The sequence below is a fragment of the Selaginella moellendorffii genome, unplaced genomic scaffold (assembly GCF_000143415.4).
Source record: "Selaginella moellendorffii unplaced genomic scaffold, v1.0 SELMOscaffold_9, whole genome shotgun sequence".
Lineage (NCBI taxonomy): Eukaryota > Viridiplantae > Streptophyta > Lycopodiopsida > Selaginellales > Selaginellaceae > Selaginella > Selaginella moellendorffii.
In genome coordinates, this window is record NW_003314270.1 from 2,552,993 (window position 1) to 2,579,112 (window position 26,120).

At 48.4% G+C, this 26,120-nt stretch overlaps 12 protein-coding genes across 17 annotated transcripts; 5 read left to right on the forward strand and 7 right to left on the reverse strand.

Moving 5' to 3' along the window:
- Positions 1-267: 267 nt before the first annotated feature.
- On the reverse strand, positions 268-2,354 carry LOC112345543 (cycloeucalenol cycloisomerase-like). Its single transcript, XM_024672536.1, has 8 exons — positions 1,755-2,354; positions 1,561-1,700; positions 1,399-1,482; positions 1,298-1,339; positions 1,128-1,238; positions 857-1,048; positions 694-791; positions 268-638 (listed from the first exon to the last, which is right to left on the reverse strand). Exons 1-8 carry the CDS (start codon positions 1,819-1,821, stop codon positions 455-457), a joined length of 918 nt encoding a protein of 305 aa, XP_024528304.1. The 5' UTR covers positions 1,822-2,354; the 3' UTR covers positions 268-454.
- Positions 1,872-4,084, reverse strand: LOC112345540 (pentatricopeptide repeat-containing protein At5g42310, chloroplastic-like). The gene has a single exon (XM_024672527.1). The coding sequence runs from the start codon at positions 4,082-4,084 to the stop codon at positions 1,901-1,903; it is 2,184 nt and encodes a 727-aa protein (XP_024528295.1). The 3' UTR covers positions 1,872-1,900.
- Positions 4,085-4,253: 169 nt separating this feature from the next.
- LOC112345542 (tetraketide alpha-pyrone reductase 2-like) lies at positions 4,254-5,680 on the forward strand. 2 transcript variants are annotated; one of them, XM_024672535.1, is made up of 6 exons: positions 4,254-4,374; positions 4,460-4,632; positions 4,696-4,893; positions 5,048-5,210; positions 5,265-5,454; positions 5,503-5,680. In XM_024672535.1, the coding sequence occupies exons 1-6, from the start codon at positions 4,254-4,256 to the stop codon at positions 5,645-5,647; spliced, it is 990 nt and encodes a 329-aa protein (XP_024528303.1). In that variant the 3' UTR covers positions 5,648-5,680. The 2 variants fall into 2 exon arrangements, with proteins under 2 accessions (XP_024528303.1, XP_024528302.1); XM_024672534.1 differs by having other exon boundaries at positions 5,048-5,454.
- On the reverse strand, positions 5,645-7,091 carry LOC112345544. The gene is made up of 4 exons (XM_024672540.1): positions 6,993-7,091; positions 6,244-6,870; positions 5,977-6,175; positions 5,645-5,914 (listed from the first exon to the last, which is right to left on the reverse strand). Exons 2-4 carry the CDS (start codon positions 6,472-6,474, stop codon positions 5,748-5,750), a joined length of 597 nt encoding a protein of 198 aa, XP_024528308.1. The 5' UTR covers positions 6,475-6,870; positions 6,993-7,091; the 3' UTR covers positions 5,645-5,747.
- An 87-nt stretch (positions 7,092-7,178) lies between these two features.
- Positions 7,179-9,721, reverse strand: LOC112345541. The gene is made up of 8 exons (XM_024672529.1): positions 9,064-9,721; positions 8,817-8,979; positions 8,526-8,762; positions 8,232-8,477; positions 8,026-8,173; positions 7,886-7,963; positions 7,653-7,821; positions 7,179-7,599 (listed from the first exon to the last, which is right to left on the reverse strand). Exons 1-8 carry the CDS (start codon positions 9,545-9,547, stop codon positions 7,208-7,210), a joined length of 1,917 nt encoding a protein of 638 aa, XP_024528297.1. The 5' UTR covers positions 9,548-9,721; the 3' UTR covers positions 7,179-7,207.
- A 198-nt stretch (positions 9,722-9,919) lies between these two features.
- On the forward strand, positions 9,920-10,465 carry LOC112345545. Its single transcript, XM_024672541.1, has 3 exons — positions 9,920-10,168; positions 10,219-10,335; positions 10,392-10,465. Exons 1-2 carry the CDS (start codon positions 9,926-9,928, stop codon positions 10,318-10,320), a joined length of 345 nt encoding a protein of 114 aa, XP_024528309.1. The 5' UTR covers positions 9,920-9,925; the 3' UTR covers positions 10,321-10,335; positions 10,392-10,465.
- A 192-nt stretch (positions 10,466-10,657) lies between these two features.
- On the forward strand, positions 10,658-11,699 carry LOC9631089 (coenzyme Q-binding protein COQ10 homolog B, mitochondrial). Its single transcript, XM_002967692.2, has 4 exons — positions 10,658-10,982; positions 11,039-11,231; positions 11,286-11,417; positions 11,478-11,699. The coding sequence occupies exons 1-4, from the start codon at positions 10,696-10,698 to the stop codon at positions 11,580-11,582; spliced, it is 717 nt and encodes a 238-aa protein (XP_002967738.2). The 5' UTR covers positions 10,658-10,695; the 3' UTR covers positions 11,583-11,699.
- A 45-nt stretch (positions 11,700-11,744) lies between these two features.
- Positions 11,745-14,167, forward strand: LOC112345539 (pentatricopeptide repeat-containing protein At1g11290, chloroplastic-like). Of its 4 annotated transcripts, none has more exons than XM_024672523.1 (2): positions 11,745-11,788; positions 11,854-14,167. In XM_024672523.1, the coding sequence occupies exon 2, from the start codon at positions 11,963-11,965 to the stop codon at positions 14,144-14,146; it is 2,184 nt and encodes a 727-aa protein (XP_024528291.1). In that variant the 5' UTR covers positions 11,745-11,788; positions 11,854-11,962; the 3' UTR covers positions 14,147-14,167. The 4 variants fall into 4 exon arrangements, with proteins under 4 accessions (XP_024528291.1, XP_024528293.1, XP_024528294.1 ...); XM_024672525.1 differs by lacking the exon at positions 11,745-11,788 and having other exon boundaries at positions 11,930-12,045; positions 12,118-14,167; XM_024672526.1 differs by lacking the exon at positions 11,745-11,788 and having other exon boundaries at positions 11,931-12,045; positions 12,110-14,167.
- An 88-nt stretch (positions 14,168-14,255) lies between these two features.
- Positions 14,256-16,850, forward strand: LOC9633325 (ribulose-1,5 bisphosphate carboxylase/oxygenase large subunit N-methyltransferase, chloroplastic). 2 transcript variants are annotated; one of them, XM_024672531.1, is made up of 16 exons: positions 14,256-14,649; positions 14,700-14,794; positions 14,844-14,907; positions 14,963-15,073; positions 15,123-15,182; positions 15,230-15,337; positions 15,391-15,463; positions 15,517-15,563; positions 15,614-15,694; positions 15,752-15,787; positions 15,838-15,921; positions 15,970-16,103; positions 16,150-16,238; positions 16,292-16,401; positions 16,456-16,659; positions 16,733-16,850. In XM_024672531.1, exons 1-15 carry the CDS (start codon positions 14,557-14,559, stop codon positions 16,597-16,599), a joined length of 1,329 nt encoding a protein of 442 aa, XP_024528299.1. In that variant the 5' UTR covers positions 14,256-14,556; the 3' UTR covers positions 16,600-16,659; positions 16,733-16,850. The 2 variants fall into 2 exon arrangements, with proteins under 2 accessions (XP_024528299.1, XP_024528300.1); XM_024672532.1 differs by lacking the exons at positions 16,456-16,659; positions 16,733-16,850 and having other exon boundaries at positions 16,170-16,238; positions 16,292-16,307.
- Positions 16,666-19,120, reverse strand: LOC9633326 (beta-glucosidase 6). The gene is made up of 12 exons (XM_024672530.1): positions 18,908-19,120; positions 18,784-18,850; positions 18,671-18,729; positions 18,517-18,592; positions 18,377-18,448; positions 18,233-18,320; positions 17,926-18,178; positions 17,749-17,864; positions 17,439-17,692; positions 17,255-17,383; positions 17,090-17,198; positions 16,666-17,034 (listed from the first exon to the last, which is right to left on the reverse strand). Exons 1-12 carry the CDS (start codon positions 19,055-19,057, stop codon positions 16,860-16,862), a joined length of 1,548 nt encoding a protein of 515 aa, XP_024528298.1. The 5' UTR covers positions 19,058-19,120; the 3' UTR covers positions 16,666-16,859.
- A 4,040-nt stretch (positions 19,121-23,160) lies between these two features.
- LOC112345546 (hydroxycinnamoyltransferase 2-like) lies at positions 23,161-24,186 on the reverse strand (the record flags this gene model as incomplete). The annotated part of the gene is made up of 1 exon (XM_024672542.1): positions 23,161-24,186. A coding segment is annotated over one exon (630 nt), but the record flags the coding sequence as incomplete, so codon positions are not given.
- Positions 24,187-24,229: 43 nt separating this feature from the next.
- LOC9631090 lies at positions 24,230-25,694 on the reverse strand. Its single transcript, XM_024672384.1, has 2 exons — positions 25,289-25,694; positions 24,230-25,234 (listed from the first exon to the last, which is right to left on the reverse strand). Exons 1-2 carry the CDS (start codon positions 25,643-25,645, stop codon positions 24,230-24,232), a joined length of 1,362 nt encoding a protein of 453 aa, XP_024528152.1. The 5' UTR covers positions 25,646-25,694.
- Between the last annotated feature and the right edge of the window lie 426 nt (positions 25,695-26,120).

A 26,120-nucleotide genomic window follows, 5' to 3' on the forward strand; every position in this document is an offset into this window, starting at 1 on the left:
TTAGGATTATCTTAATTCATACTTTCTAACAGTGGGTTTAAGAGCAAGGTGGAGAGCAGACTGAGCAAGAGCATTTGTCCTAAAGAATTCAAAGCATTGCACTGTGGAACTCTTGTTTCAGCTACATAAGGGAAACTTTATTTTAAAGTTAGTTCACTTTGCTTCACCCTTCACAGTTGGTAGGTTTCAAAAGGTAAGAGAGGTACTAAAGTATGAATACTGAGGTTTTGAAGGATAACAATGTAGGGTCTAAAATAGCACGATCTAGAACACAAAAATGTTGAATTTGGTAATGTGGAGCAAATTGATGCCATCTGGCAGTGCAATACTAACAGTAACCGATGGTTTTTTCACCCATTGACATGATTTTCAGGCACAGGATCTGGACCTACAGGCACCCAAGGATACCACAACAGAATGGAGTTTCCACTTATGATTTGTCCTTCTGCAATGTTCACGCGAGCCAGGGAATACCATAGGAAACACACGATTCATAAGACGCTGCTCCTGGTAACTTCACGATAGGACCCAGACCAATTCTCCACAGATCTAGCAAGATCGTCACGATCATCGCCGCAGCCAAGGAATCAATGGCAGTTTGCGACAGCGTCCATCGAGAGCGAGGATTTTCATCTAGCCTGCACATCAAAACTAAAGTTTCTATCGCGCTCGGGGGAAGCGAAGCGAACGAACCTGATAAACATGGGGAAGCTCACAAAAAAGTATATGGCGTAGAATAGCGATCCAATTCTGTAGAATGCGTCTCTGTCCACCATGTCGTAGTAAGGAAACTAGAAAAGAAGGAAAGAAACTTGTTTATCAGCTTCGTGAAGTTCATAAAAGGAAAAGTACTTACGTTGGAGATTGTCACAGCTTCCATGATCGCCGTAAGGTAGGACAAACCGAAGATCCACAGCGCTTGACATCCCCAGCTAAAAACTCGGTTTGATCCTTTGAGAGCGTGGCGGAGTCGCCTCAGCGTGAAGTCGGACACCATATGATAAAAGAGGAAGTAAGCATGCGTAAGGAAGAATGTCACAAGCGGCACCTGGAACGATCAGTCCATCGTTTCAGCAAGCGATGTTACGAGAAACAAGGAAATTGAAAACTTTGTACCGTGCTCGTACATGATTTAACCTCCAGGACGGGAACGTGTAAGTTGCACCAAGAACAGTGTAGAAGTAATGCGTCCAGAAGTAGTTTCCAACGTATCCGAAAATCGCAACCCACAAGTTCGCCTGGAAAACGAGAACAATCGGACATAGCTAGCTATAAAACCAGGAAGAAGCATCCACACCTTTATCCAGTAGCGATCATACCAACGCAGCTTCTTGTCTTCCTGATCAAAGAAAGACATCACGAAACAAGTCGGAAAGACTGAAAGAAAAACTCCAATACCTTTCCAACGAGAAACACTGGAACGACAAAACACGGCAGTGCCACCACCAATCCCAGCAGAAAATACTCGAGCTCCTTAAAATGCTGCGAGAGAGAGAGAGAGAGAGAGAGACAGAGAGAGAGAGCGCATTACTTCCTACATTGCCAAGATCAAAGTTTTACCTCGTAGATCCTGAGCGGCACTATGATTCCGAGACACAGCACGATCCAAACGGGACTATACGCCAGAAAGAAGAGCTCGCCCCATCGCTTGCTGGGACAAGGCGCCAGCCACAGGCTCCCGCTGGATTTCCTATCCAATCCTGCAAATGCAGCACAAGAATCTCATTCCAGCGCAACTCCAAATCTTCCCCTACCTCGCACAGGAGCAGCGGCGCCATCGGGAGCGCCATCGCTCTTCCTCCGCTGCTTGAGCGCTCCCATCCCGCCCTAAAAATTTAGAATATCAGGGGTTTAAGCCTGACGAGGTTCGATTCCAGCGAGTAGCTTCTTCTTCTTCTTCTCATTTGGCCAAGTACTCCTCCGCGAAGCTCTTATCTTTCGGTGACAACTCGCGTTCTTTGAATCGAAAAGCACTGCGAAGCATGTCTTTAGCTTTCCCATCCGGCCTACACCCAGCCTTGATCATCTCGTCAAACACACCCGAGACCTCGTCCAGCTTCTCGGCTCGGATCAAAGCCTTCATGAGCGTCGTGTAAGTGATCTTGTCCGCCGTCAATCCAGCCTCCTTGATGTACTCAAACACCGCGAACGCCTCCTGGCTTCTCCCGGCCATGCTGAAGGCGTTGATGAGCAAGTTGAGCATCGCCAGGTTGATCTCGATGTTCTCTTTCTCCATCGTCTGGAGGACATGAAGCGTCTGCTCACACATCCCCAGCTGCGCGTAGGCGTTCGCCAGAGCCGAGTAAGCCGTCGGCGATGGCCCCATTCCATCCTCCTTCATCGCCTGGAGACACTCCACTGCGTCCTGGAAGAGCCGCGCTTGAGCGTAGACGTCCACCAAGGTTGTGTAAGTCACCACGTTTGGAAACATCCCCTTGGAGCGCATCTCCTCCACCATCTCGTTCACGTCGTTCCACCGCTTGTGCTCTCCCAGGCCGTGGATCACGATGTTGAAAGTTTGAGCCGTGGGAGCGCAGCCATCGTTCACCATCTTGTAGTAGAGTTTTCTCGCTTCTAGAGGCTGCCCCGCCTTGCAGCAGGCGTCTATGAGCGAGTTCCAGGACACCACGTCCGGCTCTATGCCACCATCTTGCATTTTGAAGAACGCGATGCGGGCTTGCTCCAGCTGCCTGGTCCGGCCGAAGGTGTTGATGATCACATTGTAGACGTGCGCGTCGGGTGTGACTCCTGCTTGCTGCATCTCTCGCAGGAGCTTCACACCTTTCTGCCACTGCCCTGTGTCCCTGTAGATCGTTATCATCCTCGCGTACATGTAGGTGTTGGGCCGCATATCACAGTCCCGCATCTCCTGATAGAGAGCTTCCAGCCGATCCATAAGGCCCGCGCGAGCGTAAGCATCGATGAGCAGGCAGTATGTTATCTTGTTTATCGACATCCCTGTGTCTCGGAGTAGCGTCTTGACGGTGTCTATTTGTTGTAGCTGGCCTTTCCTCGAGTAGCCACCGAGAAGCGTGTTGTAAGCCTTGAGGTTCGGCCTCACGCCATACCACTTCATTTCTTCCAGCAGAGCTTCCGCCTCGGCAGTCCTCCCGTGCTTTCCGAGAGCAAGCATCAGCGATATGTAGCTATCCCTGTCCGCCACCAGGCCGGAAGCTTGCAACTTCTCCAGGAAAAACATGCCTTCGTTGGGCTTGTGAGCTTGTCCACAGGCAAAGATGAGATCGTTGTAGACTTTTCCGTCAACCTGGACGCCCTCGGCTTGCATTTCCTGGAAGAGCCTAAACCCCGTGTAGATATCCACAACACCATGCCGGCAAGCTTGAATAACGTGCGTGTAGCTCACCACGTCCGGAGGAAAGCCGAGAGTCTTCATCTTGCTCAAAGTCTCTAGAGCTTTTCCATAATCCCTGTTCTGTGCGTAAGCTCCGACGAGAGCATTGTATCCACGTCGCTGAAGATTGGATCCAAGCTTCTCGGCCACCTCTAGAGCTTTGTGTAGTTTCCTCTCCCTTCCATATCCATGGATGACCACCGAGTCCAAGACGTCGTAAGTCCGGCAGAAGGAATTCTCTCGCAGCCATTCCAAGAGCTCGGAAGCAAAGCTACTGCGTCCACTTACACACAGTTCTTGCAAGAGCCAGTGCCACGCTCTCTCTGGAACCTTCCTAAACTGTTCTACAGTGTCCTCCCCAAACTTCTCCCCTATAGCGTTCTCCCTTTCCAAGCTGCCGAGCAATGCCTTCCAAGGCAATCCACCGTTCCAGTGATTCCGGAGCCTCTTCTCAATCTCCTCTAGCGAGATCTCCCGAAGCTTACCTCCATTCCGCGTGAAAAGCTTCTCATCTACGCCCTCTTGATCCTCCTCCTCCTCCCAAACCCTGAGCTCATCAATCGGGTCTCCATCCTCTTGAGTCCATTGCAGATCATCCGAAAGAGAGCAAAATCCTACCAATCCTTGCGCCTGCCGTGGCCGCCATGGCGCCATGGCCGCGGAGAGCTTCATCGATGCCATCGCCGTGGAAGAGTGGAAGAATGCAGCGGTGTGGAAGCCTGTGGACGCCATAGCTCCACTCCCGCCCTAAAAATCAAAATATCGAGGTTTAACTTATACCCTAGACGAGGGCTCGATTCCAGCGAGTGAAATTTGCCAGTGTACGTTTCTACCAATGCAATGTGCGTGATTCCATGCATATAAGCTCTCTTCTTCTTTCTCTCGCCTTTGCACGATGGCTATGGCTTCCAGCAATGGAAAGCTTGTGTGCGTCACTGGAGGAACGGGTTACATTGCCTCCTGGATCGTCCGCGAGCTCCTCCAAAGGGGCTACACAGTCCACACCACTGCGCGCAATCCAGGTGAGGAACACCACCATGATTCTTTCTCGTGATCTCCTTCCAAACGCGATGGATCGATCGATGCTTGCTTGTTTGCGATGCGAAGACGATCCCGCCAAGGTCGGCTTCCTGTGGGACTTGCCGGGAGCGAAGGAGCGCCTCCGGATCTTCAAGGCCGATTTGCTCGAGCCGGGCAGCTTCGACGCCGCGCTGAGTGGCGTGCACGGCGTCATTCACGTCGCTGGCGTCGTGCTGATCGATCCCAAAGACGATCCACAGGTTTGGTCTCTCTCGCAAAATCTTTGGACACTCCACCAAACTCTTGTTCTTCTTTGTTTCTAGCTCAAACTCGTCGAGACCTCCACCAATGGCGTGCTCAACGTCCTCGGCTCGTGTACAAAGTTCTCCTCCATCGCCAAGGTCGTCCTCACTTCATCCTGCTCGGCGATTCGCTACGACCACCACCACCAAACTGGAAAGAACGATCCACCGCTTGACGAGAGCTCCTGGACGAATCCGGGCTACTGCAGCCAACACAAGGTCCCAAAAGATCTGTTTTGTCAGATCCATCCAGTTGATAGAGATGATCATCTTCATCTCTTGTTTGTTTCTAACCAGTTTCTTTTGTCTCGAATCGTTTCTTCTTCCCTGTTTGTTCTAGTTCTAGCTAACGAAATCTCTTGTTTCTCTCCAGCTATGGTATCCACTGGCCAAGACACTAGCCGAGAGGACTGCCTGGGATTTTAGCAAGCTCCATGGGATCAATCTCGTCGTGGTGAATCCATCCTTCATCGTTGGACCGCTTCTACAGCCGGTTCCAACCAGCACCATCCTCATCGTCCTCGGCATGCTCAAAGGTCGAGAGAAAAAAAAAACCAATTTTTTGCTCAAGATCATCCTCTTCGTCCCAGGCCATATCAAGCTCTATCCAAACATGATCGTCGGCTTCGTTCACATCCAGGACGTGGTAGCAGCACACCTCCTCGCCTACGAATCCCCCGGCGCGGCTGGCCGATACATTTGCTCCGAGAGAGTGGCTCACTGGAGAGAAGTTCTCGAGATGCTACGAGCGAAGTATCCCCAGTATCCTCTTCCAAGCGAGTAAGAATCCTTTCTCACGATCACTCACCACAAGATCCAACAATGCAGGCCATCCCAGGACCAAGGCCAAGACATTCCTCACGAGATGAGCGCTGAAAAGCTCAAGCAACTCGGCCTCGAGACTTATCAGCCGCTGGAGAAGATGTTTGACGACTGCATCGAAAGCCTCAAACTCAAAGGTTTTCTGGAATGAAAAGAACAAGCGCTTCTTCTATAGATGGAATAAGTAAACAAACACACGAAAACAATGGAAAGTGGAGAGCACTTCCCTTCGAAACTTGGAAACTTTCCTCCTAGTGCGAGCAGACAAGCGAGCTCATGAAGCTCCACCAGTGCTTGAGCGGATGTGAGATCGGCTGCGTGACACTGGTCTGTCGCTCGGAGATCTCATCGGCCTTCTTTCGATAGAGGAGGAACTGCCGAGTTCCAAGTACGCCGATGCATTCATTAGAGTCGAGAGCTGTTAGACAAGAGACAACTAACTTAGAATCGATCAACACCGGGGGAAAATCTCTTACGTACCTTTGAAGTCGCCATTGTCGCAGTAGAGCTCCACAAGCTGCTTGCTAAGTAGAGGAAGCCTTCCCTCGCGAGCATACACACGAAGAGCCGTGTCCACAACACGTCCGACGGTGTCAGCTTTGTCCACGAGAAAACGTAGAGGACCGGGGCTTCCCAGGACAGTCACAGTGACTAGCATAAGATTTGCATCACCTTTTCCCTGCAAGACGCAAGAACAGCTCAAGAAAAACGATGGAAGAAACGAAAGCAAAAGGACTTCCAACATACCTGGCTCTTGCTCAGCAGCGCAGCCAATGGAGTCTTCCCCGGAGGCCTCTTGGCGGAGAGATTCTCATCCGGAACATAAGCTCGACTCGAAGCGTTCTTATCCTTCTCCGCCACCACCGGCACCTTTCTCCCGGGCACCACCACCATAGCCTTGGACTTTGGAGAAGTTCGTCCTTTAGAACCGAGTGAGGAGCTGCTGGAAGCCACCACTTCCATCGCGTGAGGAGCCATTCGCGAAGAAGCAGCAGCAACGAAAAGAAATCTTCGTAGAAGTAGCAATCTTGGAGAGGAGATGATGATCTTGCTCGCTGTGGAAACCAGCAGGATCGGTGTCAAAATGTTCTTTCAGCCCATAAGTGCCGCCAGAAGTACGTGGAGAGCTCTTCCGGCACAGAAGACTCTCATCTAAATCCTCGCTACGAAAGGATCAATGCCGAGAACGCACGAGTCGGAGCCTGGGAGCCCAGTTCGATAGAATTGGATGCCAACGCGGTAAAACTTCTTTGCCAAGGTGCTGTCAAGCCGCAAGCTTTGGCTCCAGGATGAGCCCGCTTGCTTCGCCGAATCACTCTGCATAAATGATGTGATCATCCAATGGAGCCAAGCGCCCACCCCACACGAGTTTCGCTGCGCCAAGAACAACAAAGGAAAAGATGATCAGTGACCAAAGGCGTGATCCGAGTCAAATTGGGGGATCGGGCAGCGCCCACAAGAGATTTGTGTGCCATTTGCTGGCGATCGATGAGTACCTTGAAAGCGCGGAAAGGATTGCGACGCTGCCACGAACCGCTCTCAAAGGATCATAGCCGCCGCTCAAGCACAGCCTGCGAGCCCTAACACCATCCCGGCCTTACATTCGCTCGCGCAACGGCCGCGATTGTCGCTGACGTGGCGGTCTCACGGCCGTTGGACAGGCCACGTTTGACACGTTCAAAAGGGGCGAATATGCCTAGAACGGATATCCTCAGCACGATTCTCGTTTAAAGTTTAGTTTCTTACACGGCGGGAGCTCCAGCTTGGTGATGCTCGTCGCCGGGCGCTTCCGCGAGCGGCAAAACTTTGCGAGTTTTTCTTCCACGACATTGCCCGAGCTGTTGAATTCGATGCCATAGCTTCGCATGATCCTGGCGTCGCGAGAAGTTGGGAGCTGCCATGGCCCGTCCCACCAAGCGTGAGGGAGTAGCGGAGTTAGAGCACATTGCGTGGTTTGGTTCGCGCAGCTTAGCCTTCCACTGAAAGTTCTCCAAGCGTGGCCCCATCCTCGCTGCGAAGAAAGGCCGCGAGTCACTAGAGCCGGATGGAAGCTGCTGTAGAACATGAAATCCTCTTCTTTTTTCCCGTGCTCGTCGCCTGGAACTGGAAAAGAATCAGTGAGTGGACCACGAAATGGAGAATCTCGATCATCATACCAAGGGTATTTGCGGCCGCTAATGATGCGAGCAATTGAGCGTAAGTGGTGGCAACTCGTTTGGATCCCCCCGAGACTACTCCATACTTTGCTCTTGATGCCAAAAAGAAATCGACGAGTGCCACCCAGCGAGGTAACGGACCCCAGTCGTCGACTCGCTTTTTTGGAGGCTGTTCACATTTTCACACGCTTTAGCGAGTGACAAACATTTCGAAACGCATTCAAGCGCTCTACCTGGAAGTAGTTCTCTTTCATGACGTCGCTCACGTTTGGTGACGAGGCCAGGTATAGTCTATAATCGAAATGTATGACCTGGTCCAAGAAAACGATGCTCGAGATCATTATCAAAGATTTGAGAAACTGTTCTAAAATACCTCAGCGAATGCTTCCAAGTTCGTCCTCATGTAGTCGACAACGGCAGGAGTGTCTGTCACGATCGCTATTCGAGGAAGTCTGTCTAAGTTGAGCTGGTTTATCAATCTTTTCAGGCAAATACAAGCTGTTTCAACAGCACGTCTGGACCTGAAAAATGGTCGTGATCAGAAACAAAAAGAATGGAAACAAATTCAAAAGCTAGAACCTGCTGTGTAGCATTCGCAAGTGAAGAGCTAAGTCGGGATCTCGCCCGCCGCCAAGAGCCCACCGAACTGCGTCAACAATATCCGGCTTTGGTGAGATAAATGCGCGCATGAGCTCTCCGTAGAGATTCCCACGCGTGGAAGGTGCAAATGAGTCTCCCAGGATCTTTGTCGCAGCGGTTTTCATTTTGAAGTTGATGTTCTTGAGGAAAATCTGTAGAGCGACAGCGTCTTGAGCACCATAAAACCTGGACAGGGGATCACGTTAAATGCTGCCATAAGAACCAAATAGTTACCAGATAATTGGCTGTGACCATTCGCTCCAATCTCCGCACAGAGAGTTTGTTCCTGACGGCCTTTGGATTAAATCCATTCTCAGCTTGAGAGGCCGTTTATACTTCGTAGCACATTCGTGAATCACCCACAAGTGTTTCAGTTCTCTCATAGTGAAAGTTTCGCGAGAGAACGAAATGTAATCGCCAAATGGATGGTGTGTCCTCTCGTTTAGTCCTAGATATCCCGGGTTCTGGGAGCTGCCAGAGATGAAATAGATCAAGCATCCACAGAAGAAAAATGGTTTGAAGCACCTGTCCTCCCCGACGATGAGCGATCGGTTTAGCATCAGAGCTAGTCCAGCGGCAGTCAAGATCTTGTACATTTCATTACCAAAGCCGTCCTCTTTAGCTCTTCCAAAGATAAAGTTCCTCTTGCAAAAGTCCTCCCCTGCCAAAGCTCTCACGCGACGAGCGCCTGCAAGCATCTACATACTTTAAGATTTCGCCAGGAAAAGTTCTTAAGCAAAAGAAGAAGAACACAAGCAAATAAATTCCATACCATGCTCGGCAAAATACTCCTCGATCATTCCTCTCAGATTTAGATCGACAAGTCTGGTGCTCCTCGCAGTAGCCATCGCACCCATTTCCTCCACCGTAGCGCAAGTCCTGGAATTTTTGGGCTGGTCCTCCTCTGGAAAATTCCATTCTTCTCTCTCCTCTTGATCCTCCAGAGAATATCTGTTGCTATCTCCCTGTTCTAGAGCCTGTCCATCCTCAGAGCGAAGCCCGTGATCCATTTCTTCTATTGTGTCGGTGATGGCCATTCCCTGGCGAAAATCCCCTGTTTCCTCGAGAAAGAGCCTCTGGCGATGGACGATCTGGCCGTAGAGCGATCCCTGGTGTAACCACGCCGGAATCTTGGCCGAATGGTACCAAATCCAGCAGCCGAGCGCGATTCCCCAGAAGATAAACCAGCTGCTCCATCGCCGGTGCTCCTTGAGCTTCGATTGCTTGACCCTCGCGCTCGGCGGCGGCGGCGGCATTCCCGATATTACACATCATCTCAATCGCAGCGCATTCCTCAAGCGCATCGCCGCCATGGTCGACCTAGATCTTCGTCTCCATCCGGCCCTGTCGATCAAGCGCTTACCCGGGAGATTCTCTCCGGGCGTGCGCAATACAAGTATCAAATCATCGTGTTTGCCTGTTTTCGTTCTTTATCTTTTCTTTACAGGGACGATGACAATGGTGTGTATAAAGGCCATAGGTACCAAGGCTTTCTTGGCGTGTGTAGAAAAGACAAGTATCTTAATGTCCAATGACAGCGCAGTGCCAGTCAAATATTTACTTTAAACCTTGGTAAAGGTAATTAGAATTGCCGCCCAAATTCGAATTTAGGGTTTAGGTCACTCAACTCCACCATGAGCTGCTCGCGATGCTTTGGCGGGGCAGCTCTGGCGACGGCGAATTCGAGCGCGCGATCGGCTTCTACAACCGAGGATTCCTGCGCCAGCGCCTCCAGCATCTCATCGGCCGTCGAATCCTTCGCCGAGGTCTCGTCCTGCGGCGCCAAGAACCGGCGCCGGGACTCGCTCTTGAGGGATTCAGACGTGGAAGCGTCATCGCAGGGTCCTAGGCGCACGAGAATGCGATTATCGGGCACGGTTAGTCGCAATCGATATTTCGCTTCGTTTCTGATCGCAGGGTCTGACAGAGCGCAAGAAATTCCAGCGCGAGAGCGGTTTCGATCCAGGCCGACGGCGGAGGAGCCTACATTCCCCCGCCGCTTCCGAAGAACAACGATCTTGAGGAATGACGTGACCGCTACCAGGTGAGATTTTCGTCCGATTCCTCTAGCGTTCTTGGCTCACAGCTCTCACATTCCAGGAACGCGTCTCTAATTTCTCTTTTGCGTGTTGTAGTTCCATTTGATCTTTGACCAAATATTTTTTCTTGTGAAACTTCTCCGTTCCTTTCTAGCTCTCCAATCTTGATCCTTTCTCTCCACTTCGCATGGAACTCTCCATGGCACGCCAAGGACAGGAAATCAACGGTCTCAAACCTTCCAGATGCCAAACACAAGACATAACACGGGTATGTTTTAGTTCTTTAACGCCTTTTTCTTCTCCTTTTTCTGACCCTTATATATTTGAGGTTAGGGCCAGGGATCCTTCATTGGTGTCGGCGAGCGATGCGTCTTCCGGGAGGTTTGCATAGATTGGCACTGAGGAAATTGATAGGGCAGCAGCGGCGATGCTTTGCCTCTCGCATTGTCTCGCCCGCTCGGTGTTTGGTCGATCGGGCGAATTTTTTCCGGCCTGAGACTGGATTGTCCAGGCTTGTTGGGGGCTTGCTAGGGGCCCCGATCGGCGATGTCAGTGATGCTAGGCAGCAGCAGAGACGAGGGTTTCTGGGTTTTGGTGATGGAGATGAAGACAGGGGGCTTTCCAAGCACTACGAAGAGAAGCGAGTCATGGGGTACATTTTTCCTGTTCGGTTTTTCTCGCGCTTGGGTTCTAAGTATTTGTCCGCAGGTATGCGCCAGAGCAGCTGTTCGACGTGGTCGCAGGTGTTGATATGTATGAGGAATTTGTGCCTTGGTGCCAACGGTCCAACGTGATCTGGCAGAAAGGCGGCGAACTTGAAGCAGAGCTTGAAATAGGATTTCAGTTCTTTGTCGAGAGCTACACCTCGCATGTTCAGCTCACACGGCCCAAACTCATCAAGGTATGCGCGTCTCTTGGGCATGTTTAGTAACTAACCAGACGTTTATGGACGTAGACATCGGTCTCGAAGAGTGCAATTTTCGAGTACCTGAACAACACATGGGAAATAAGTCCTGGACCTTCTCCCGCAACATGCAACCTCCACTTTACGGTCGACTTTCAGTTCAGGTCTCCTTTGTACACGAAGGTCTGTTGCTTCATTTAGCTTTTCTTGAACACGAAAGAGCTGAGTCGATCCTATTGCCAGGTAGCGAACGTATTTTTTGACGAAGTCGTCGCTCGACTTGTTGCTGCGTTTGAAAACCGCTGCTTGAGGGTATACGGCCCTTCAAAGGTTGTTATGCATGCGTAATCAGGTTTAGGTGGGGTGGGAAGAGGCCCTCCTTTTTTGTTTCCTCTCTTCCATCATTTGTGAAGCACATTGCTTCGAATCGCATTCCGGGATGTAATCTCACTTACCTTCGCCAAACTGGCTTTCTGGTCTGACTACAATGATTTTCGTGTCCTATCAGGTGAAGAATCCTGGAAGCAAGCTGTAGAGTTGTCATTTTTTCCGAGGTAGCCAGTTTCTCTTCTGTAGCTTAGTAATCTAATGTTTTCTTTTAGATTTGAAAAACTGTAAGAGCTTGGAGCGGAAGTGGGATAAACTCCCAAAATGAAGGCTAGTGATGCTTCAGTGATGGAAAGATTAATCATCATAAGACGCTCTCGTGCTAGGGTATTCTCTTGTAGATGACTGAGCTTCGTTTTGTAGCAAGCTGCCTTCCAAAAAGGACGACAAATGCGGCGCCTCTTGACGGAGAAGTTCTTACCAGGTACTCTAAATTGCAAGTGGAAGGGGAAAAGCTGGAGGTCACTTTTCTACTCACCGCATTGAAGTCGTGCAGAAAGCTAAAGGATCTTGAGTTCAGCAAAAGGATTCACAGGGATGCGGTTGCTAGCGGTGACATCTCCAACGTCTTCGTAGCGAACACACTCCTCGACATGTATGTGAAAAGTGGCAGTCTCGATACTGCTCGCAGTCTTTTCGAAGGCATGAACCAGCGCAGTGCAGTATCCTGGACAGCAATGATAGTGGGATATACTCAGATTGGTCGACCCGAGCTAGCGTTGGAACTATACGACCGCATGCAGAACGAAGGCTGTGAACCGGACCGTGTGACACTCTTGGCTGCACTCAAGGCCTGTGCAGCATTTGCAAAGAAAGAAAAGGGACAGCTCCTAGATCAGAAAGTGGTGAGGCTCAAGTGCCTGGCAACGGCCAGCCGTCTTTACTCTCAAGCTTGTCAAGGCGGAGATCAGATGGATACTGCTGTAGGGAACAGTTTGATTGACTTGTTCGCCAAGTGTGGGAGCTTGGAGGACGCTCGCAGGCAGTTCGAGAGCATGCCGAAGCGAAATGTGGTCTCGTGGAACTGCATCATTCTTGGCTATGCTTTAGGCGGGGAAGGCAGGATAGCGCTGGAGTTCTTCGCACGTATGCAGGAACAGGGGTACCAGCCGAGCGATGTCACATTTCTGGCTGCTCTCAAGGCTTGTTCTAGCATGGCTGACAAAGAAGAAGGCAAGCTGGTGGAAGGGAAAATCTTGAAGGTGACAAGCTTGGATAGAGGAAGATTGATCCACTTTCAGGCACTTCGAAACGTGGGCAGTCTGGGTCTCGCGCTAGGCACAAGTTTCGTTGACGTGTTTGCGAAGTGCGGGAGCATGGTGGAGGCTAGAAAAATTTTCGAGGAGCTCCAGACTCGAAGTATGGTTTCTTGGACTGCCATGATGCTGGGATACGTACAAAATGGAGAGCCCGACACGGCTTTGAGGCTATTTGCCAGGATGTGGGACGAGAGATGCGCTCCCGATGCTCTCGCGTTCGTAGCTGCTCTCAAGGCGTGTGCTAGCTTGGCAGAGACAGAAGAAGCAAAGCTTGTTGGAGGAAGGCTCGTTAAGTCCGTGGCACTGGAACGGGGAAGGGCCATTCATTCTCAGGCTGCTGGAGCCGGGCTTGTGGATCTCGTGGTGGCGAACACCCTGATCGACATGTACGCCAAGTGTGGAAGCATCTGGGACGCTCGGCATGTCTTTGAAGCCATGAAGAAGCGCAGCGCAGTGTCCTGGAACTGCATTCTCATGGGGTGCGTCCACAATGGCGAGGCCGAGTTAGCTCTCGAGCTCTATCGACGCATGCAGCGGCAGCAAAGCTCGTCATCGTCTCCACCACCAGACGCCGTAACGTTCGTCGCGGCACTGAAGGCCTGTGCGACGCTGGCAGCTCTGGAAGTCGGGAAACAGATCGAAGCCGAGATTTGCAACGCGGGTTTGGAGTGCGAGCTGATGGTGGCGAACTCTCTCGTCGATCTCTACGGGAAGAGCGGTGCGATGGGCGAAGCCGAGCGGGTGTTCAGCTCGGTTCCCAGGAAGGATGTGGTGACTTGGAGCTGCTTGATCGCGGGATACAGCTCCAGGGGCGACGCGCTGCTCGTGTTTGAGCTGTTCGAGCGTATGCAAGTGGAAGACAAGCTCCAACCCGACGGTATCACTTTCCTCTCGCTTCTAACGTCGTGTGCCGCGGCAGGACTCGCTTCCAGAGCCAAGGAGTACTTCGTCTCCATGCAAGCGGTGTATGGCATCACTCCCTCGATCGAGCACTACAACTGCGTGGTGGATCTCTTGGGCCGGGTGGGGCAGCTCCAGGACGCAGTGGAAATCGCGAGGAGCATGCCGTATGATCCAGGTGCTGTGGTCTGGATGGCGCTCCTCGACGCCGCCGAGAAGTGGAGTGATCCGGAAGTGGGAAGAACAGCGTACGAGTTCTTGGTGGAAAGAGGAAGATCATCCAAAGCGGCGGGAGCAGCGTCCGCGATAATGGCCAAAATCCAAGCTCACGCCGGGAAGCTTTCAAAAGATTCCTTTTTAAAATAACGTATATTCGTTGAGCGCGAATTTGTGGTGCTTGGTTCGAGTCCCTGGGATGGACTAACTAGGTCACGTCGGCATTCAATGCAGTAGTATGGCGATGATAAAGAAGGGCAAGCGAGCGCTGGCGATGGGGGCAGGGTTTCTTTTTGTATTCTTCCTTCCTTCCTCTCTCTGGTGTCCTTTGTTGCCGGCGCGGCGATTGCGAGAGGGAACTGGCCGCATTGATGAGCGCCAGGAGCTGCTCCAATCTGGTGGTGCGGCAGTGATGGCGCCCTCGTGCATTCTCATTCTCTTCTTCTACCTTGAGCTCTCATTCAATGGAACGGGGGTGTTGAAAGATTTGGCTTTTTTGGTTTCTTCTTGGTTCGATCGATTGCTGCCGCTGCCGCGCCCCACAAGATTTGCAAGCGAGGATGAAAGGGATGATGGCATTGCCGTGGACGAGGAGACGGCGGCACCAGCGGCTCGTGAGCGAGATCGGTGTCGGCGCTGATTCTTCTCCCGAGGTTTGTAACCAGGCAAAATATTTCGTGGGCTTTGAGAGTTTTCTTGCCAGAATTTCGATGACAAGGAGCTAGAGCTCGTCTCGTGGCTTAAGATACGCGGTGAGCACGACGCATGCTCGTTGCTCAAGACAGGCCCTGATAAAAGGTATAGCTTGAGATTGGTTTGTTTAGTACTTAGCCTTCTCTTGGCCCAGGGGATTGTTTGCCGTGCGAGATATCAAGGCTGGCGAGTGCATTCTCAGAGTTTCTCGCGACACGGTATGATGCTCGTGTGTTTCTTTAATTTTGTGAGCAACAGCGTTTTCGTTCCCAGATGATGACTGCAGATAGATTGCCTCTGGAATTCCAGCAGCTGCTTTCAAGTGGAGTGAGTGAATGGGCGCAGTTAGCTCTTTTGCTTCTTTTCGAGAAACGAGCAGGAGAGGTAGATCAAATCTATGTGAACTTTTTTGACTGACTAGTGTCCTTTCCAGGCTTCCATATGGGCTCCTTACATTTCTTGCTTGCCAAGGTGGGGCACGATCCACAGCACGGTGAGTTCCCACTATTAATTCTCGGTTTCTCAGATTTTGCGGTGCAGGCGTTTTGGAGAAAAGAAGAGCTCACAATGATACAGGAGAGTTCTTTGAGCTATGAAACTATGAGCAGAAGAGCAGCAATCAGAGAGGAGTTCAATGAAATGCAGTCGGTTAGTCTGATTTTCCTGCAAGTAGCTTACATATGTGACTGCAGGTACTGTAGATCTTTCAACGGTATGAGCATGTATTTGGAGGTACTGTGTCGTATGCAAGTTTCAAGCATGCTTATGTAACAGGTGAAATATATCCTATATCATGTCATTTTCCCGTGTTCCTAATCAAGCTACAGTGTGCTCGCGCGCATGGCGCATTGATGGCCTTGAGAAGCTAGCAATGGTAACACCTTGGCCTTTGTATTTAACTTGTCTGAGTCTATGCTCTTACAGGTTCCCTTTGCTGATTTTATGAATCACGACTGGAGCTCGAACGCGATGCTTACATATGACACTGATAATGGCTCTACCGAGGTAGAAGAAGTGAAAGTTTATTCCGACTGTCTCTACATCGCCTTGTTTTGTGCTCAGCTCTTCGCAGATAAAAACTATGCTGCCGGTGAGCAAGTAAGTATCGGCTGGCTTTCCTTTCTAAAGCTGATTGAAGAGTTGGTCAGGTAACCATAAGTTTTGGACCATTATGCAACGCATCCCTTGCACTGGACTTTGGATTTACTGTACCATACAATCCGTGGGACAAGGTTAGCGTTGTTGAGTTTACAGCCTCACTTATTTTGGCTCGTAAACAGGTACAACTATGGCTTGGCATCTCTCGAAGGGACAGCCTTCGGAAAGAAAAATTGCAGTACCTGCATTCTCATGAGATGCTGACATTGACGAACCCTGATGGCTCTGATAGTGGTGGCATGAGCTTCACATTGAGGTAAGGCTTTCAACTTTTAACTTGTCCTGAGTTGAGACTGCTACAGGGAAGTTTGTGACTCGGCAGGTAATGGAAGGGAACTCCCTGGGCCTCTTTTTACAATGGCACGGGTAGTATGTGCTACGTCAAGCGAAGGTACTCAAGCTGTTGTCACAACACTCGTCCTGAATCTGTTAATGTGTCTGCAGCTCTACTCAGCTGTGATAAGAAACAAGATGAACTCAAGGAAACTGACGCTCTTGCGCTAATATTAACTTGCGTGGAGACTCGAATTCAGCAGCATTTTGAGGCTATCCTGGTCTGGTGCTCTTATTGTTTTGCAGTGTAACTGACTTTTAGTGCTTCCTTTCAGGCCTTGCAGAACTGCAGGTCGCAAGCACCGGCAGAAAGCACCACTTTACTCTGCGTAGAAATGGCTGAGGCTATCCTTGGAGGAGAGCTGAGAGTACTGCGCTCTGTGAGTGCGTGGCTTAAGCGCCAGTGCGTTGTGGCATGACGGGAAATTCACTCGTTTTTTCATTGCTTGTCCGGGGGACCAGATCTGAGCTGTATTAAGGTACAGTGAAGAGCAAAAGCAGCAATGTGCTGACGAATATCATTCCTCCTGGACTTAAACTTTGGTTTTGCAGTACACAATGGTGGATTGTAGCTCTGAGCTTATCTATACGCCAATACTATGGTTATTAAGAATTATTTTGTGGAGGGACTTATTGTTCATGAAATCGTGAATTATTTTGCATCTTGTCAGCTGCCTCCTCAGTGCTTCTTTTTCAGAAACTTTGCGTACCACTTTGCTGATTTCTTTGGGATCCGCTTCAGGCTGTTATCTAGCTCAACATGGATGATCCCAAAGCGCACATTATAACCCGAGCCCCATTCCCAGCTGTCCAGAAAACTCCACAGGAAGTAAGCTTGGACTCTACAGCCATCTCTGCCAACAAAAAGCTGGAAGGTAAGCTTCGGATCTTTTTAGTTCAGAGTCTCACCTTATTGATGCTGCAAGATTTGACAGGTACGTCTTGTAATAGTTAATCCTGGGCTGATCATCCAGCTGTTGGGCCAACGGACTGGAACTGTTGGTAGTATCACTGATCCCTGTGAATAAAGAGAAACAAGCTTGCTTCTACTGCATCAGCTCGCCAGGTACGTACCATTTTCAGTGATATAGATTATTGGATTGCGGTACTTATCCTTGATGTAATTCATCAGCCTCCTGATCCCGTACGGTACGACGTAGAAGCCATTGATATTCCTCCCGATCAACACGCCCTTCTTCTTGTCTGCGAGAAGACGAACGAGAGAGCTGGAATGAGAGGAATCCATTTCTAGGCCCACCTAGGAACGCAAAGTCGACGTCCTTGTAGTAAGCCGGGTGGTAGATGGCTTGGCGCTGATTGAGGAGGTTTCCCTGGACAAAGGTACGGTTTGGATTGTCTTTCACGTAGAGGCTGAAGTAGTGATTGATGCCAATGAAATCAGAGGTGCCTTGGAGCCATTTCTTCTCCTCGGCTGTGAATTTTGGGAGCCTGCTTCCAACGTTTGCGACCAACGCTGGTGGATACTCCCCATACGTGACGGGATGGAGCATCCTGGACGCGAACAGAGTAAAGTTTTTTCGTAAGTTTATAGAGATCAGGGTTCTTACCATCCGAGATTGAACTGCCGAGCTCTTTCGGCGGCAGCTTTGTCTTGCTTGGAGTTTGAAACAGGTTCGTACCACAATGTGTCGAGCGTGAGACCGATCGTCCCTTTCTGACTAGCCTGCGATTGTTTTCGTCAAGTTGAGGTAATCTTTTAAGACTTTTTAATTTTTCTGGTGTACCTTGTATCTTTTGGTGTAGATCTCGATCGCTTTCGCATGGGCGAGGAGTAAATGGTGGCCTACGACGTATGGCTCCATGGACGAGTCTCCTCCCGTGCAGTTTCCGATCTCGGGCGAGCATCTTCCCGGCGCAAACACGCCAATGTTGTAGCCAATGACTGCGAAAATGTGGGGCTCGTTGAGCGTGATCCAGTTCTTCACTCTGTCCCCGAATGCTTTGAAGCAAGCCTCCACGAAAACTCCAAAGTCGTCCCTGGCGTGTCATGGTATGTTTTGCAAGAGCTCATGGTTGGATTTACTAACTTACACAATCTTGGAGCTCAAGAATCCTCCATAGGATTTCTCCAGAGCATAGGGGATGTCCCAGTGGAAGAGCGTCACGTATGGCTTCAAGCCTGGATCCGCGAGGCAAGCACTTCAAAATACGTGCAAGCGATCGTGCCATGCAAACCTTTGGCAAGGAGTGTATCGATGACATCGTTGTAATGACTGATTGCCTTTGGATTAACACTGCCAGTGCCATCTGCAGCACAAGCAAGGAAAACGTGGTAGCTCATCTCGAGCTAGCTAGACATCAAAACAATCTCATACCGGGAAGCATGCGAGGCCAATCAATCGACAGCCTGTACGCATCCGCGCCAAGGCCATCCAGTATCGAGAAGTCCTCCTGCAAGCATTCTCCGACTTTCAGGTCGATGGATTCAAGCGATAAGATGAAGAGCAGTGAATCAAGCGAAAACTCAACCTTGTAGCGATGATACTGATCAATCGCGGGATCTGCTGTGCTGCCATCTGCGATCTTGCCTGCACCAAGAAAACAACTGTGACTTTTCCCGCGAGGAATTTGGCAGATTGTACCAGGGATCTGTGAATAAACGTCCCAGTTGCTGGGCTTCCTTCCATCTTCCTTGGTTGCGCCTTCAACCTGGATCAGGCCAGCGCAGCGGCGTTAGTATGGAGCGGAGTGCCGATCTCTCGCCACCTGATAAGAAGCTGATGCGGCGCCAAACACAAATCCCTTTGGAAAGCTGTATCTGCTCAGCACATCTTGCATGTCCTGGGAGGAATCTGCATTGCTGCAAATGCAAAGCCACAGGACCAGAAACAGCACAGCTAGAGGCCTTGGATCCATCGGCTCCTCCAGCCGACGCGACTCGAGAGATCTATCACGAAGGAGGAGATCCCTCGCCTCTGCCTTTTATATTGCTGGTTGATCTGGCCTTGCATTTTGTCAAACACGCATGATCAGTTTGATCAGTTTAGGCAGAGCTAAGACGTTATTGTGACAGCCTCCTGGCTGTATGTATGCGTTGTAAAGCGAAAGATACAAGAGTGGTTTTACACGTCATAGAAATACAGGATAACTACAGGTTGTGATGTGTTGCCGTATTTATGTTGTTGAAATGTCTGCTGTCCAAGATCACATTGAAGTCCTGCAACTTTGAAGATAACGTATTTGGATCGTTGTATGTGATGCCCTGATCCCTTGTGGTTTCTTTTTCAGTGGTTAGTAATCAAAACTAAAAGTAATGTATGTCTTAATCTTAGATATTTTATTTGTATTTTTATTTTCCTTTCTTTAGGAAATAAATTTAATCACTCTTTTAATTCTGGGAATAAACTGACACTAAGTACCTCTCCATAATTTTGTCCTTGGCTACAAAGTAAGAAAATATGCTTAACAAATGTTAAAGTAGATTTCCAGATAATGGTTTACAGTACGTTTGTTTCTCACTCAAAATGATCTTACAATTTCTTCTCCCCTCTTCTTTCAGCAAGCATTATTACAAATGGTTTATTAAAACCATGTGGCATATAGTAGGGAGTGTTTTTTCTTTCTTCATAATTCTCTTCACATGATATTAGAGATATAGCTTAGGACTTTTTTGGCACAAATAGTGCCTTAGACATTAGGACAGGATGGCATCACATTCATTCTCTAGAGAAATGGAGTAATTCTATAGGACAAATTTTTTTGCTTAGAAATCCATAGTTCTAGTTCATGAGATAGGGATTTTGGCCCGTGGTATCTAGAATGAGAAAGTGCCAATCGAAGAATGACAGCATCAATCAATACAACATGTGATTGATGGCTTAGCCTGCAAATCAAGCAAGCAGTATTGCCACACATTCAACTCTGGTGGGGGCATTCTTATGACAAATCCTCTCTAGTTGAGGCACTTGGACTTGTGTGGTCCAGTTGAAATCATGACCAGCATAGAAAGAAGTATTTTATTAGATTCATAAACAACACTACAAGTTATGTGGTCATAGCTACTAAAACTTGATTTACATATCAAAGTGCTCCACTCTAATGGAGAGGTGAAGCTCTGCCAACATTTAAAGCTTATAAGCATAAAGTATGTCCTTTAATTTTGCTACTTACAAATTCAGTGGCAATTCACAATTCCATACACTCCTAAGCTTAATGGGGTAATTAAGCAATTCAATAAGAAAGTGGTGGAGTTGGATAGGATGACGATAGCCAATGCTAGTCTTCCTCCCAGGTTTTGGGATCATGCTAGCTCAATAGGGTGTTGACAATGGCTGTTCAAGGCAAAACACCTTATGAGGTTTAGACATGATGGTATTTATGCATGGATATTTTAAGATGGAAGCTGGATGTGAAGTGTATATTTCTAGGCTATAGTGATGAGCATTGGGGATATTGACTCCTTTACATAGACTCAAATAAAGAGTTTTTGAGCTGAGACATGATCTTTGATGAGTGTTGAGTTTATTCCCAGTGTCACCATGATCCAGCAGTTCTTTCTGTAAATTTTCTTCATGGAGAAAGCAAGGTAAGATTTCAACTTGAGTCTTTTAGTCCATGGGATGATGATGATCCTCTTCCTCAGCTTGGCTTGGCTGTGCCTATGCTCCAGCTGCAGAGAGAGCTTTGACCATCCAGCCAAAGAATATGGCTAGTGGTGTCCAAGTCTGCTCCTCAAGTTATCCATGACAAGTTGTTGGCTACAATGGAAGTGTCTTCATTTCACCATTGTCTTTTAAAATGTGGTATTGCACTAAAGGAAGATCCATGCTCAACTTTCAACTTGACCTCTTGACATTACTTCTTCATGGTACAATCAACACGTCCCACACTTACCCTATTTCTCACTTGGTTCCTAGTTTTTCCTCTGTGCTAGTGGAGTGCTTATTTCTAAGTTGATTAAAAACAGAAGAGTACCCTTCTTGTGCTTGTCAATTGCCATGAGTCATCATGGCAATCCTTCTACTCAGCAGCCTTGCCTTTGCCTACAACAATCTCTTTGTGTTGCATGAGCTTAGGAAAAACCTGCCATTGGGTGCTGTCAGGAATTTTCTTGATGTATCGATGATGAGACTTTATGACATAAGTTGCAAGGACAGCTTGATCTATGATATTGCCATTTGGATCTAGCAGCCCAACCTTGTACTCACTCATTAGGCTGCTGCTCAACAAATGTAAAATCATGTCTACATCCTTTTGCTCCCATGATCTCAGTCTAATAGTGAGTGGAATTCTTCTCCACATTCACATGGACACTATAGAGAGTGAACACTGTAAAGAGAGCCCTCCTCCTAAAACTTCATTTTTCCTCTTGCTACAACTACTGAATTGTCTTGAAATTCACGTGGTTTGTACATCTATAGCTTGCTTTGAAGATAAATGACTGTCATAGGTAGTAACTTTTTTGGGACACAAACTTTACAATCCATCCAGAACAACCATCCTATCTTGCTTGCAAAAGCCACATATCTAACCTCTGGATGTGTGATCTTGACACAATCACCATGAAACTCCAAGTTGAATCCTTACTTTATCATTTATCCAAGGATATGTTGAGCTTTAATGCTTGACTAGAATTATTGATAGTTGCACTTGAATCATGCCTACACCTTCAACCATTAACAAGCTATTATTTGTGAGTCATACACTCCAAAAATAACTCATGATCAAAAGTTGAGTCATTTGTTGCTGCCAATGTGACACAAGCTCTTCAGCCAATATCTACTAATTCTGAGGTCTTGATCATGAAAAAGTTTTTGAGTCTGATCCTGACCAGGTTCCTGAGCCAGATCAGGACGAAGTTTTTGAGCACAGCTTTTCTGAGCTTGAGCACAAGGTTCTTGAACCTGTGCATACTCATGATCAATATTGTCCTGAAGCTTATCGATGAGAGCAAGTTGAGAGGTGAGCATGAGCAACTGCTAGAGCCTCTTATCATCTCAGCCAAATGACCATTATGCTTCCTTAAGCTAAGAAATCTCCTTATGCTACTGCAGCATGGGATCAAGCTGTAATTGATGAGATGTGAGCTTATGAAAAAAATGAGCCTTGATACATTCCTGAATTTGTTCATGACAATGCTAATGTTGTTTTGACAAAGCTTCGTTTCTGAGTGAAAGCTGGACCAACAGGAGAAGTGCAACACTTCAGGCTTGTGGCAAGAGGTTTCACTTCTATACTCCTTTGAGTGCCACAAAAACATCATGAGAGGCTGGGCAATCGTGCTGTTGTAAAGGGCCTCCTTCATAACACCTCTTTTGTATTGGGTCATTTGTAGTTGTCTAAGTGTAATTAGCAAGCTTATCTATGGGTCTTATCTATGGGTCATCTTATTAGCAGCAGGATCACCCAGCCCTTAGCCCCAATAGTCAGAATCTAAAAGGTTTCTATTATCATACAAGAAAATAAAAAGGAATTACTTTTTATATTTTTACATTTTATTTTACAGTGGTTCAGTTTTGGTTTTATAAATTTTTTCAAGGAAACAAAAGATCTCAATAATAACATATATAAGAGAAAATGTTATCTAAATATCATTTATTATTTCTTACAGGTTGATTCTATAAAAAAATTTCATATTGAGTAGATTCCCTTTACATTTTTTCTATTTAAAATATTACTCCCATATTATTTATTTATTAGTTTCTTATTGTTAAACAGGGTTTGGTGTAAACAGGATTTATATCAGTTTTAAGCACTACTGTACACTAACACTAACCTTAAACACTAATTTTAGATAAATATAAGCTAAGATAAGTATAAGATTATTATGGTTATTATAATTTATTTGTAATCCACGATATTAATTTAGTCAGGCCAAACTCCTTGTACTCCACAAAGACAAAGGAAGAGTAGAGCTATTCTTCGAAATGAGTGTACTTTCGAAACATGCTGTTCTGGGTATCGAAATAAAAGAAAAAGAAAATTACCTCCACGAGAAATTTTGTGTCTCACATGGTCAGTTAGGATCAAACAATCACTTGATCTGATTTCTTATAAGAACAAGGGTATTGATAGTATTTCCTAGCGATTAAGGAGTGCTTTCTTGGTGGTGGGCGTGACAAACCTGAGCAGATCACTAGAACTTAAAAGCTTGCTCATGTGCTCCCTACGCATTTGCACGTAAATCTCCCGGTTCTTGCCGCCCAGCACAGAGGGGAGAATAAACACCAGATCTCCAAACATGGCATTGATGCAAAACGAGAAGTAGGCTGGCCTCCCCCACCCAAAGTCAATGTCGTACACCGGGAAGATGTGAAGGCTGGTGCAATTCACGTCCTTCCCACCATACGTGTCGAGGTTATATGTCACACCCATCCCCTTGCGCTGCTCAATCTCCATCCAGTCAACGCACGACTTCACCGTCTCTGTTGACATGCCCAGTATATCCTGTGGATAAGCCGTGCTGCGTATGACATGTGCCTGGCTCGAATGTGGCCTGCATTGGCCGGCAGTGACGGTGCGTGTACAGCGTTGCCAAAGAAGCCCATCGGGAGGGTTGGCTGCCACCTTTTGCCCCCGCGCAGTGACATGGTGTAAGCGAATTTGGTGGTGTCGACATCAATAAGCTCTCGAGCCTCGGTCATGGACTTCCAGAAGAGGGCCGCCACGGCCTCAAATGACGTGGCAGTGCCGTAGCCGTCGGGGCCACTCTCGATCTCACGGGCCAGCTCCTCAGCCTTGTCGGACGTCAGGATGAGCACCTGTTGACAGTATGAGGTGGGTGCTGCCATTGATGTATCAGCCATGTAGCTCTCCACGGCCTCTGGTGGCACTGCCACGTAGTCCCTGACCGGCACGTTGACCACTGGCGGCTCCCGCGGCATGAGGAGCTCGGGCTTGAAGACGGGCACCGTTGACATTGGCAGCCCACGGTTGACCTCGGCCCACGACTTTTGAAAGAAAAGGCCTGAATATCCGTCCAGGACAAGCTCCGTACAGGTTTGACCCACGGCGATGCCACCGCAAGCAAACCGTGTCACCTGAGAGAAGAAAAAAAAATACAAAGGGCTTCAGATTTGAGAAGAATTCTCAACTTGCCTGCATATGGAAGAATGGCGCCTCTGGAATATTTTCAATCAGCCACTCAGGCGCATTCAGCTCCTCCTCGATGGAGTCCTCCCACTCGTCCAGCCTCGCTAGAGTGTGCGCAACTCTCAGCGTGATCCCGGCATCATTACAATTCACTGCCTTCTCCCCGCACTCGTTCTCCTGGAGTCTCCCGGCAAACACGTAGTGATCCACCAGAACCTTGGACAGGGAATCCTTGATCTTGGAGACCATATGATTGAAGCTGTCAATACTGGAACTGGTTTTGTAGAAGTGCACAGACTTCAGGTACGAGTTCTTGAAGAGCATCTTGTCCAAGTTAGTGAGGGATACCCAGCATGGCTGCTTTGTGGGGATTGCAGGGACGATGGTATCAATGGAATCCAAAATAACAACTTTGCCGCCTTTCTTTCTTGTGCTACTAGTCGCAAATAAAGTCGCATTCTTGAGCAGCCTTTCCATTTGCTCCTGGGACATTTGCACCTCCATAGCCGTTCCCTCTTCTTCTTCCCTGGGAAGAATGAATACCATTCCATCTCCAATCCACGGAGAATAGTGAACCGGCTTTCCCCACCCGAAATCAGTCTCATAGGCAGGAATGCTGACACAAGTAACATCTTTTCCACAGTGCTTGACCTCGCTGACATGCTTGTTGGTGGCATCCTTGTTGGTCATGCACTGTAAAATCAATGCCGATGTGGCCTCGAGAGGCGTACCACCAATCTCACGGACCAGGTCGTCCACTTTGCAAGGATTGATCACCAAAACCTCTCGCTTGACAGGATTGCCAATGGTTGCACTGGCCGCTTTGGCCAACTTCACTAAACCACTCGACGTCGCCTCTAAATCACCACCACTCTCCGGCGTTGACATGGTCGTACCACGATTGACTTCGGCCCACCACTTTGGAAACTGGAGTGCTGAGGATGCCAACCCATCCAAGACGGCAAATCCAATTGCAATTCCACCACAGCTAAATCGTGTCACCTACAAATGTAACTCCAATCAAATCGATGTGGTATAATTGTAAGATCTATTTACCTGGATCCGGCACACTGGTGATCCGTCAGAGCACTCATCAATCTTGCAAAGCTCGTCTCGGATGGAGCAGCGATCCATGCTCTCCCAATCGTCAAACCTTGCAATGGCGTGAGCGATGGTCAACACCACCTGTGCTTTTGCCAGGAAAGAGTACTCTTCTACACTTAGAGCGCTCGCAAGGGACTGCTTGAGCTCTTCCACGACGAGAGCAAAGGGACTCTTACAGCTGGGTTTAAAGTAGTAGACATCCTTGACATAGAAGAAGCTCTTGTGATTGGAAAGAGCTGCCCAAGATTGTTGCCTCCCTGCTGTTGCTGGAGAAACAGTTGAAACAGAAGTTAGAGTTACAGCAGCCATACTTCACGAGCTGAATTGGCCAGGATAGCTTTGTGCAATATATTGGCCTCCCATGAGGAGCATCAACGTTGTGCGTGTGTCTCGTGGGGATGGCAGTGTCTCGCGGGCGTGTGTCTTGTGGGGTTTAGAAAAGTTTATGATTGTTAAAGTCAATGCATACTTGTTCATCCTTATAAAACGCACACCAGGACACTAGTGTGATGTTGCAATTTCATTCATTCATTCATTCCTTATTTACAGGGTCTTGTGGTGCCCACCAAAAAGCATGAGACTGATGGATTATAATAAGCAGTTTGCGCTTGTGCTCGCTCACCAGTTAGAGATCCATGGCATTGATTCAGGGTGGCGCTGGTGCTGGTGCCGTGAGAGGTGAAGAAATGCCAGCATCTCTTGCTTAGATCTGCAAATCTATTGTACAGACAAGCTGTAAGTTAAGAAAAAGTATAAGGAAATCTACTATATCGGCACAAGTGGA

Coding starts and splice junctions, on each gene's coding strand:
- LOC9633326 (XM_024672530.1), bottom strand. CDS start 19,057: ATGGATCCAAGGCCTCTAGCTGTGCTGTTTCTGGTCCTGTGGCTTTGC. Junction 18,449..18,516: donor TTGGCCTCGCATGCTTCCCG/GTATGAGATTGT, acceptor CTTGTGCTGCAG/ATGGCACTGGCAGTGTTAAT. Junction 17,384..17,438: donor CGTCGACTTTGCGTTCCTAG/GTGGGCCTAGAA, acceptor GTCTTCTCGCAG/ACAAGAAGAAGGGCGTGTTG.
- LOC112345539 (XM_024672523.1), top strand. CDS start 11,963: ATGACTGAGCTTCGTTTTGTAGCAAGCTGCCTTCCAAAAAGGACGACA.
- LOC112345544 (XM_024672540.1), bottom strand. CDS start 6,474: ATGGCTCCTCACGCGATGGAAGTGGTGGCTTCCAGCAGCTCCTCACTC. Junction 6,176..6,243: donor CGCTGCTGAGCAAGAGCCAG/GTATGTTGGAAG, acceptor TGCGTCTTGCAG/GGAAAAGGTGATGCAAATCT. Junction 5,915..5,976: donor CGACAATGGCGACTTCAAAG/GTACGTAAGAGA, acceptor CTTGTCTAACAG/CTCTCGACTCTAATGAATGC.
- LOC112345540 (XM_024672527.1), bottom strand. CDS start 4,084: ATGGCGTCCACAGGCTTCCACACCGCTGCATTCTTCCACTCTTCCACG.
- LOC9631090 (XM_024672384.1), bottom strand. CDS start 25,645: ATGGCTGCTGTAACTCTAACTTCTGTTTCAACTGTTTCTCCAGCAACA. Junction 25,235..25,288: donor CACCAGTGTGCCGGATCCAG/GTAAATAGATCT, acceptor TTACATTTGTAG/GTGACACGATTTAGCTGTGG.
- LOC112345541 (XM_024672529.1), bottom strand. CDS start 9,547: ATGCCGCCGCCGCCGCCGAGCGCGAGGGTCAAGCAATCGAAGCTCAAG. Junction 8,478..8,525: donor TGGTCACAGCCAATTATCTG/GTAACTATTTGG, acceptor TCCCCTGTCCAG/GTTTTATGGTGCTCAAGACG. Junction 7,822..7,885: donor TGAAAGAGAACTACTTCCAG/GTAGAGCGCTTG, acceptor AAATGTGAACAG/CCTCCAAAAAAGCGAGTCGA.
- LOC9631089 (XM_002967692.2), top strand. CDS start 10,696: ATGCGTCTTCCGGGAGGTTTGCATAGATTGGCACTGAGGAAATTGATA. Junction 11,232..11,285: donor CACGGCCCAAACTCATCAAG/GTATGCGCGTCT, acceptor TTATGGACGTAG/ACATCGGTCTCGAAGAGTGC. Junction 11,418..11,477: donor GGTCTCCTTTGTACACGAAG/GTCTGTTGCTTC, acceptor TCCTATTGCCAG/GTAGCGAACGTATTTTTTGA.
- LOC112345545 (XM_024672541.1), top strand. CDS start 9,926: ATGAGCTGCTCGCGATGCTTTGGCGGGGCAGCTCTGGCGACGGCGAAT. Junction 10,169..10,218: donor GAATGCGATTATCGGGCACG/GTTAGTCGCAAT, acceptor AGGGTCTGACAG/AGCGCAAGAAATTCCAGCGC.
- LOC112345543 (XM_024672536.1), bottom strand. CDS start 1,821: ATGGGAGCGCTCAAGCAGCGGAGGAAGAGCGATGGCGCTCCCGATGGC. Junction 1,483..1,560: donor TGCCGCTCAGGATCTACGAG/GTAAAACTTTGA, acceptor TCTCTCTCGCAG/CATTTTAAGGAGCTCGAGTA. Junction 639..693: donor AGCTTCCCCATGTTTATCAG/GTTCGTTCGCTT, acceptor TTTGATGTGCAG/GCTAGATGAAAATCCTCGCT.
- LOC112345542 (XM_024672534.1), top strand. CDS start 4,254: ATGGCTTCCAGCAATGGAAAGCTTGTGTGCGTCACTGGAGGAACGGGT. Junction 4,894..5,047: donor GCTACTGCAGCCAACACAAG/GTCCCAAAAGAT, acceptor GTTTCTCTCCAG/CTATGGTATCCACTGGCCAA. Junction 5,455..5,502: donor CAGTATCCTCTTCCAAGCGA/GTAAGAATCCTT, acceptor CCAACAATGCAG/GCCATCCCAGGACCAAGGCC.
- LOC9633325 (XM_024672531.1), top strand. CDS start 14,557: ATGAAAGGGATGATGGCATTGCCGTGGACGAGGAGACGGCGGCACCAG. Junction 14,650..14,699: donor GCGCTGATTCTTCTCCCGAG/GTTTGTAACCAG, acceptor TTTTCTTGCCAG/AATTTCGATGACAAGGAGCT. Junction 15,695..15,751: donor CTGATAATGGCTCTACCGAG/GTAGAAGAAGTG, acceptor TTTTGTGCTCAG/CTCTTCGCAGATAAAAACTA.